At 37.3% G+C, this 9,928-nt stretch overlaps 1 protein-coding gene across 1 annotated transcript; it reads left to right on the plus strand.

Moving 5' to 3' along the window:
* The first annotated feature begins 260 nt into the window (after positions 1–260).
* On the plus strand, positions 261–7,628 carry pycr1b (pyrroline-5-carboxylate reductase 1b). The gene is made up of 8 exons (XM_053513913.1): positions 261–399; positions 2,184–2,269; positions 2,541–2,611; positions 2,728–2,907; positions 4,092–4,313; positions 4,519–4,611; positions 6,421–6,584; positions 6,682–7,628. The coding sequence occupies exons 2-8, from the start codon at positions 2,203–2,205 to the stop codon at positions 6,842–6,844; spliced, it is 960 nt and encodes a 319-aa protein (XP_053369888.1). The 5' UTR covers positions 261–399; positions 2,184–2,202; the 3' UTR covers positions 6,845–7,628.
* The last annotated feature ends 2,300 nt before the right edge of the window (positions 7,629–9,928 follow it).

Here is a 9,928-nt window from a genome sequence, read left to right on the forward strand (position 1 = left end):
TTTTAAATAATAAAGCACATATACAGAAAAGTCACACACTAACATGTCGTCTATTCTGCACAGCTCCTGCACTCTCCTCACTACATGGCTGTGAACTTCGTGAACCATTATTTTTATCAGAGCCCCAAATTTGGGAGAGGAAATGATGCAACTAGAGCTTCATCTTTTAAGCCCCGCCCACATCCAAAGATCAGCGCTGATTGGTTAAAAGGTGTAAGACGTTCCACTCTGATTGGTTGCCTGTCTTGTATCGTCTTCTTGGCGGACTGTGTGCGGGAGGTAGCCACGTTGACACAGAGGCGGTGATTTTTATTCAGCGAGCGTTTTAAATAATAAAAAAAAGACAGATTTTATAAAAAGCAGTGAAGAGTTTGCTGTAAAAGACTAAGAGGTGTAAAGGTAAGACATTAACGCTGATACAGGAATAATGTTCACGAGGAAACGGCTACTGGCTGTTGCCGTTACAATGCTAATGTTGCTAATGATGCTACAAAGTAAAAGCCAGACTAGAGTATTTATCCACAGAGGTGAGCTCAGGTTTATGGTGACAGGTGCGACATTAAAGTGTGAAATATGGTATTAAAACCTTCTAGTGTTCTTTAAATGTTCTTAAACATTTAAAGTTTTAATCCTAAAACATCCTGCGGAAGCACATTAAACTAGCCAGCAACTGTTTGCAAAATAATATCAATTTATCTGCCTGTCTATCTTTTTTTTTCTTGTTTTTTCCCTCCAAGATTTTCTTTTTAATTACAGTGTACTTATTTTATATTGTTTATTGTTTAGCATTTATATTGTTTATGCTGAAATATGTTAAATGTAGACAAATATAGCATTAGTGTGGATATAATATGCCTTACAATTTCCAGTAAGTAAAAAAACCTAAACCTGTTTTTTTTGCATCTTTATTATAATAATAATGATGATAATAATAATAATAAATTAAGCCAGCATTAAGGTATAGTGGTTTGCACTGTTGCATTTCACCTCCAGGGTAAAGGATTCAAGTCTCATCTAGGGTTTGTGTATGTGGCGTTTTCATGTTCTTTCCAAGCTTGCTGGGTTTCCTCCTCGTGTTCCGGTTTCCTCTCACTGTGCAAAGACATGCACATTAGGCTAATTGGCGATAGTGTGTGCGTCCATGTCCTCCAATGGATTGGCACCTTGTCTAGGTGTATGTTGCCTTGTACCCAAAGTCTCCTAGGATAAGCTCTAGGTCCTTGCAACCGTGTATACAGCATACGGTATAGGAGATTAATATAATATTTAAAAAGGTATAGTTTTTATTCTTTGGGCCTGAATTTCATCCAAATATCATAATATGCACTTGATCTATTTGAAATATTTTGTTTATTTGTTTGCTCAATTATATATAAAAAAAAATGGTCTTCACAATATGGAAGAAAATTGGCTTACACTATTTTACTGCTACAAACTGCCATAAAATGACTTGGCTCAAAACCTGAGGTTCATATGCAAGCAAATAGGAAGATTTTACAGTGATATTCAGCATCAACATTTCATATAAGGAAAATTCCAGTGGGATCCAGAGTTTTAAGCCAGCCTGTATATTATAATTCTATTGTTCCTGTTTACTGAAACCTTTTGCATGAGTTGATGCTGATCCAATATTCTATTAACTAACAAGTGAGTCACTGCTCATAAGATGGCCAACTTGCATGACTCAAACTCTTCAGACACTCTTCAGCCATAAGGACATAGAGTTTTTTATTCCAGTTTATTTGAAAAGCAATTTTAAAAATTACACTTTGTTACACATCCACTTTACAAAAGTCTCTAGTTATCAAACCAGAGGCAGCACTTGGAGGGGGTGGGGGGGGGAATAACATGAAGAAGAAGTGCTTATAATCTGGTTTAAGAGAAACCAGATTATAAATACTGCATCCACTTTTGGGTGACTCTCAGAACCATCTGTACTCAGTTGGATGTTAAGTCACAGTATGAAGTGAGTCTGCATTATGCAGGCTAGGTTAACGTGTTTAAACATGCCTTGCTTTTGCTGAGATTAATTTCAGCCTCAAAATCTGAATAAATCAGTGTTCATTTCTAAATTTCAGGTTTCTGCACTGTGAGTAATGGGGCATCCAGTATTGCAGCGGTTAACAAATGAGCAATACATTATGCAACCCTGGTTTGAATAGTTTGTCTGTTGTAATCTGCAGGTCTGCCAGAGTAAACAGGATGAGTGTAGGCTTCATTGGAGCGGGTCAGCTGGCCCATGCCTTGGTAAAGGGCTTCACTGCGGCAGGTGAGACCTCACTGATAATGGTGACTGTGTGACTTGAACTGTTATTTGGTATCCAGAGAGCTTCAATTGCTTGTTTATGCCTGAGCTTAATTATTAAGAGCAGGAAAATAACCTGCAGGCTCTGCTTGTGCTCCACAGATTTGATTTGATTGAGTTGAGCTCTTCTGTGGTCGCTGTAATGAGCGTTCTGGGTGTCTTATGTGCTCTCACACAAGTTCACACACTCGCTGTTCTTTTTGTTTCTGTCGTTGCTTCTGGCTATCTCTCTCAGGTGTAATTGCAGCTCACCGGATCACGGCCAGTTCTCCAGATACAGATCTGCCGACAGTGGCCGGGCTCAGGGTCAGTGTGTTCTAGCTTCAGCAGCTGTGTGTGTGTCTTTCCTATAGACTGTCTATGATGATGTCTCTGAGTTGTCATGTCATTATGTATTTTTATTTATTTTTTAAACACTTTAGAAAATGGGCGTGACCTTAACAACCAGCAACAAGGAAGCAGCGCATAAAAGTGACGTCCTCTTTTTGGCCGTCAAGCCTCATATTATTCCTTTTGTTCTGGATGAAATCGGACCTGATATTGAAGACCGGCATCTCATCGTGTCCTGTGCTGCTGGGGTCACCATTAGTTCCATTGAGAAAGTATGGGATAAGAACGATGCAAATTTTCTGTTCTAATGTTATTTGATTAAAACCTAAAACATCTTTATATACAAAGGCTCAATAAGGACAATGTGGCTTTTTTTGTCCAAATACATTAGACAGAAAATTAGGTTTGAATTTAAAAAGCAGAGAACATGACTTTTAGTTGAACCAATGACCTAAACTTATTAATCAAAAAGTCTGCAATCTTCACCTAGGCTGATCTCGAATCAGGGTGACACTGGGACTTGGCTCAGGGCTCAAGTCAGTACTTTGACTTGGGTCCTCAGTTAGACGACTAAGAGGTCTTTATTCGGTCCTGACTCAGAGCTCTACACAGCCTATATGCATATGTTTTTACCCATTGTCTAAGAAAATCCCATAAGTAAAAAAACTTGGTTGTATGCTTTGACTAATAATAATAAATGAAGGCGGCACTTTGGTGTACTGGTTAGCAGTGTAGCCACGAACCTCCAAGGTCTATATTTGATTCCCACCTCCGGTATGTGTGCATGTTCTCCTCATGCCTGGTTAGTTTTCCTCCGGGTGTCCCTCGGTTTCCTCCCACAGTCCAAAGACATGCAGATTAGGCTAATTAGCATTTTCAAATTGCCTATAGTGTGTGCGTTTGTATGCCATGCAATGGATTTATGGATTCATGTATCTCCACACTGACTCCAAATCCACCTTTTTTTTTATTTTTTTTAATTATCATTATTATTGAAATATATATAATGTGTTTGCCTTTGAGGTGATTAAATGTTCCTGTATAATCCTACAGGTGGTGTGCTCTAAGCTATTCATATATTGCCAGGCAGCACAGCTTTTTGTGTGGTGGGAGAAAATTAGTTGCTACGTTTGTTTAGGATTGTAACTAAATCTAAAACAAAAACATTATCATAGACATATTTATGAAGTTAAAAATTGCAATAATAACTGAATAAACACTGTCATGATTGTATTGTTTCATCTGTTCCCTGGTGATTTCTATCCCTAGTGGATATCATCTTTACCATACATCTTTGTTTTTGTTTGTTTTATTCTTTGTATCGGAGTAAAGATTACTGTTGATGAACTATGATGGCTTTTGATTGTCCAGTCAATCTAATTAAACCTAATTCTGCCTCTTTCTCCCGCTCTCTTTTATTCTTGCTCTTTTTTTTTTTAACCTTTTTTTAAAATAGAAACTGCTCCAGTACCGCACTGACCCTAAGGTGATCCGCTGCATGACCAACACCCCAGTGGTGGTGCGCGAGGGGGCCACTGTGTACGCCACCGGCACGCACGCCGAGGTTGAGGACGGGAAGCTCCTTGAGCAGCTCATGGCCAGTGTGGGCTTCTGCACAGAGGTGGAGGAGGATCTGATTGACGCCGTTACAGGACTCAGCGGCAGCGGGCCAGCTTACGTGAGTGGTTTTTGGGTTTATGAAAATGATGAGGCTTGCTGTTTGAACGCTGATTAAGCATATTCTTTATGTACAGAAGGTGCAGGATTTGCTGAATTATTTAGTCCAGTTAAACAGTGATGAGCAGATTTTAATGTAGCAGTTTGGAAATGACAAGTCAGCAGATGTCGAGGTGTTCATTGCTTATGTTTGTGCATGTGTCCAGGCTTTCACGGCTCTCGATGCTCTGGCTGATGGTGGTGTGAAGATGGGGCTGCCCAGGAGGCTGGCCATGAGACTGGGAGCGCAGGCACTGCTTGTATGTAGTGCTTTAATATGCATATTTTTATATTAGACAGCACAGAAGAGCTAAAATTCAATATGGTTTTCATTCATTGTTTTAGTTTATGTAGTTTTTATATTGTGCCAGTTTATTAGGTACAGCTACATTGTTCTATTTTTGGTAGTATTTTGTCCATAGTTTGCCCTCTTATCTTACTTAAAACAAAAAGCAATTTGCACTTGGTAAGCTAAGGGTTATGTGAAATGACACAACCTTGATTTGAGTTCACATCCTTCCGTTCAGTAGCCCAGAGTTTTAACCACTGAACCTCAACTTGCCCACAAGACCATCACTGATTCTCTGATATTTGGAAGCATGTTCATTCTTAGTATAGTCACAACACTTGACTTGGTGGTGTGTGTAGTGTTAATGAGTGTGTCAGGCTGAGTAACATTGCTAGAGTTATTTATTTATTTATTTATTTTTAACTTTGTTTATTTTGTGGGTGGTTCTTCTTTTTGGTACACCTCGTATTTAAAGTTATCCCTAATTCACATTTATGATATTTACTTAAAGAGAGCATGAGTCTTTATTTATTTATATATTATTTATTTATATATTTTTATTTATTTATTATTGTATACATTGCCATATCGATCAATGGCTAAAAATTTCCCAAGTCCTCCCTTTAATCTTGTTATTGGCCAATCATTAGAGAACTTCACATGATAAAATGTTAAAGAGACAAAAATAGCACTGAAATGTTTGTGCATTAATGGGGAAATATAAGAACTTGCACTCTGTCTGCAACCTGCACTCTGTCTGCAATGACTCTTCTCTTAACTATACTGAGCTCATTAGCTTACATCATCACTTTTAATGATGCTCAGCATTATTTATGAGAACTTTTTAGACATTTAGTAATCACAAAATTGCAAGTTATTATTTTTAGATTTTCTTACAAGCCATTTTTAACAGAAACATGTACCCCTGTTTACTTATGCAAATAATATTAACATCAAATATTAGAATGGCAAAAAATAAAAAGTACTCCTTTGACCGTGGCATGGTTGGTGGGCTGGTTGAAACTTTTCAGGAACTGCTGATCACCTAGGATTTTTCAGATTCAGGATTTTACACAGTATAGTGCAAACATCACTTCAGCAGCAGTCCTGTGGTCAGAAATGTCGATCATGAGAGAGGTCAGAAGAGGACTGCAGGATTTTATATTTAAAAAAAAATTAATTTGACACACATCATGATTGCGATATTAAACTATAAATTGTGCAGTTTTTGTATTCCTAAGTATTTTTCTAGGTAATACCAAATGACTGCATTAATGATCTCATTAAGATGATCCATTATTTGTTAAACATATTAAAAATATTTAAAAGAATTAAAGATAAAATATAGAAAAACCCTACAGAAATGTCCAGCTATAAATATAACTAATTAGATATACAATTATATTAGAATAATCACTTAAATAATTGCACAGGTTTATGTTGCTATTTCAGTCTTTATGACAGGAAGCCTACAATAATGCACACCACTCTGTGTAACCATGGTAGACAGAAAAGCAACTTGCATTATGCTGAAACTTATCAAGCAAGAACAGGAATCTAAGGCTACATTGTGGCAAGTTTGGCCAAATCAGACAATCGAAGATTAAAGAAACTTTATCTGGTCATTTTCTTATCTGCAGTTTACCCGAGTAATTTTTGCAGATGTAATGAGGATAAATCAGAAAAAGTATCTTTTATATTAGAATCATTTATAATGTCATTGGAAAGAACTTTATTCTGTGTCTGATCTAACACATCTTGCTTTACATTTCAATTTCAGGGCGCTGCTAAAATGCTGCTAGATTCAGAGCAGCACCCAGGCCAGTTGAAAGACAACGTTTGCTCACCAGGGGGCGCCACCATCCACGCCCTGCACTTTCTGGAGAGTGGTGGCTTCCGGAGCCTTCTCATCAATGCCGTCGAGGCTTCATGTATAAGGACCAAGTACGCCGGCTTTGCCTTTTGTCTTGCTTTTGGAGATGTGAACAGATGGTTTCAGAGATGACAACTAATTGTGTTTTGGTTTTCCTTTTCTTTCCAGGGAACTGCAGTTTCTTGCTGATCAGGAGAAAATCTCCCCCGCTGCTATTAAGAAGACTACGCTGGACAAGGTGTTGCAGCAGCCTGGTGTCTCTGCTAACACAGTGGGAACCAAGAGCAGAGTCAACATGTTCAACAACAGGAGCGGAATTAAGAAAGTTTAAGAGATGTATTACATACCACACACACGCACACTTTTTCACTTTATTCCCTTGTTTGGGCACAGACAGATGTTACTCCAACTATTCTGATGAATTTTAAACAGAGTGGTTTGGCATAACGGTATATACACACACACACACACACACACACACACACTTATACAGAATCTCAGATTGAAATGAACAGAAGTGCATTTCCAGCATGCTGTCTATCGCCTTGTGCCTCCCTGCAGCAGCAGACAGTTTGTTCGCTCCCTCGGGAGTAGCATCAGGAGTTACAGGCAGCAGATGCTCTGTGACGTTATTAAATTTTTCTTTTTTTTTTCTTAAGTACCTTCCTGTCCTTTAAAAAAAAATCAACAATGTCAAATTTGATTTTGTAATCTATATATTTGTAATATTTATTTTTTGAAGTATTCATGTCTAACATTTGGGACTAAATCACTAAGTATGTTTGTTCTTTTCTTAGTGCTCTACTTTAGCACATAATAATTATATACAGTATGTATGTTATATATTTATTTGTGCTGCATGGTGAATCACTGTAGTGACTCACTACGCCTACCCTTCAAGATTCCAGAAGCGCAAAAAGACCTTAAATTTCTGTAGAAGGAAGTGAAGGTGCAAAAGTCATGTGTGGTGGTTTTTTTTTTTTTTTGTTTGTTTTTTTTTTGCAATGTCTTTTCTGCTCTTGTGTCTTTTGTTAAAACCCTTTGTAAAGAATTGATATAAAGTATTTAAAAAATTAATTAATTAAAAAAGCATTAGGTGCTCCCTTGGAAAAATATTTGCATTGTATGTGAATTTTCTTTTGAAAGTAAAAAGAAAAATCTACTCGTCCTTTATATCATAGGAATTTCCACTATGTGGAAATGAATGAAACTAGTTTGGCTTTCTGCAGGCTTCAATTCAAATATGCTGATTCTAATAAAGAAACACTTTTTATTTGGAGCTGAGGGCTTTTTTTTGTTTTGTTTTTTTTGCTGACCCACAAGAAAAAAAAAGCTTTTGATTTAAGAGACATCACAGACCAAATGAGTTTCAGATAAGGAAGAAATTCCATTTATTTGTTCCCTGTGTGTAATTATAGCAAGAGGATAGTATGCATAATTAATGGTTCAGTAATTGAATTAACTGGAAACCTTTCCCTGAAGTCCATTAGTCAACCTTACAGGACCTCTTTAATAACCTGTGTGCTCCGTCATTTATTTGCAGTGCCAAGCACAAATTTTAAAGTCTGTAAGATCCAAAATTATTCAACTACAATCTGCTGTTTTTAATCACCATGTGTTTTCACCTCCATAGCTCTTGTCACTCCTGATTATATCTGTTTGTATTTAAGAAGCAGTACTACCTTGTAGATATTCAGCTGATCATAAGATATGAGATTTTGAGCAGATCGGTTGTAAACCCAGTTAAAATTTAAGCTTTGATTTGTGAAGAATGAAAATTAAATTAGACCTGTTATGCATTTTTAGACATTTTAATTGGTCTTCAGTGTGTGTGCTCACACGCTTTGTTCCGTTTTTTGTCTCTATTTTTGCTTTGACCATGTTTTACACAATGAAATTAGATTTTTCCTCTATTGTGACATCATTAAGGAAGATCCCTCCCCCAGCTTGTTGCTTACCTCTGCTTTTTCCTGGAGGGTGGGACTCAGCTGTAGTTCAGGTACACGGACACTTAAACAGCACATTTCAAGGAAGAGTGAAATAAAGGGAGTGTGAGGGGTTAAAAAAGACATTGTCGGAGGAGTATTTCAGCGGCAGAATTAACAGATGGACACATTTTGGGGAACTCTGAGGCCCATATTAACTTAGGAGTAGTAAAATATAGGACCTTTAAGCAATGTTAAATTTTAATGCCGGCTCTACAAATCACTGCTAATTTATTTATGTGTAACAGGTTCAATATTCAGCTGAGTTTTCTTTAACATTTTGTTAGTGCTCATCTTGATTTCTGTTATGGAGTATTATGTACCTCACTGGTTCTGAACATCGGTCCTGGAGGACCACTAGCCTGCACATATTAGTGTTTTCTCAGCTCCCAGCACACTTGATTTATCCAATCAACTAAGTAACAGGCTTTTTTTTCACTGAAATGGGTAGAGCAGGGAAACACTAAAATATGCACGGCAGGTCCTCTAAGAGTAAAGTTGCAAACCACAGATTTACCTGGTTTAACTAAAAGCCTGATCTATAGATGTTTACAAGTTCTTTTGTGCAGTTCAGCACCAGCTATTCAGTTATTGACCTGCAAGTAGTACAGTATAGTGTTTAATAAGTTCTTCAGGTACTGGAAAAAAGGTGTTTAATGCATTTTATTGTTTTACGATGGCTTTTATCATATTAATATTTATTTATGTGTGGTGTATTTTCCCCAAAGGCATCTTACACGTAAACTATAATGATGAGTAAATGAGAGTTCAGGGCCTTATTTAGGGCCCAAGTCTGGGATTTACATTCCCTAACTTTGTGCAGTTAATGCAAAAACCTTAACCACAGAATTATCACAAATACTATAGACTCTAAAAGTTTTCCTCCATGTCTTTAATTTCATCTGTAGTTGTTTTTACCTTGTTTTATTCTAAAACTCTATAAGACTAAAAGGGTAATACACATTTAAGACCAAGAACTGCAAAGCCAGGGATTTTATATATGCTATATTTTTTCAGTTTAATTAAATAGAAATTTCTGATGCATAAAGGCAGTATGTCAGACGTTTTACTGCTGGGGTTGTAGCAATCCTTCCAATCCCAGAAGTTGATCCTTCTATAAGGGGATAACTTGCACCTCATTTCAAGTTTCAAGATATCTAGGCCATGATATGGGACAATTTTCTGCTGGACACGCCATCATTAATGCTGTTACATCTACACTGTGTGTAAGGATGACTTTTGTTGTTGTTGTGTGGTACCTTCCAGGTTCCAACATACACACAAGGGTCATGTCTGCTTAACACAATCCTCAGACGTCTGATAGCCATCTGAGTGCCCCTGTGCGTGATACTGTCCAGACGGCACCCCTGGAAACCTTACTGCTATTTCTATTAATAAAGAAATGTACACTGCGGCCAAAAAAAACCCCA

Source organism: Clarias gariepinus, chromosome 15 (genome assembly GCF_024256425.1).
Source record: "Clarias gariepinus isolate MV-2021 ecotype Netherlands chromosome 15, CGAR_prim_01v2, whole genome shotgun sequence".
Classification (NCBI taxonomy): domain Eukaryota; kingdom Metazoa; phylum Chordata; class Actinopteri; order Siluriformes; family Clariidae; genus Clarias; species Clarias gariepinus.

What these genes read in the sequence shown, in the direction of transcription:
- pycr1b (XM_053513913.1), top strand. Translation starts at nt 2,203, where the DNA reads ATGAGTGTAGGCTTCATTGGAGCGGGTCAGCTGGCCCATGCCTTGGTA. An exon ending in CGACAGTGGCCGGGCTCAGG is followed by an intron (nt 2,612 to 2,727) that starts GTCAGTGTGTTC and finishes TAAACACTTTAG; the next exon opens with AAAATGGGCGTGACCTTAAC. An exon ending in GCGGCAGCGGGCCAGCTTAC is followed by an intron (nt 4,314 to 4,518) that starts GTGAGTGGTTTT and finishes GCATGTGTCCAG; the next exon opens with GCTTTCACGGCTCTCGATGC.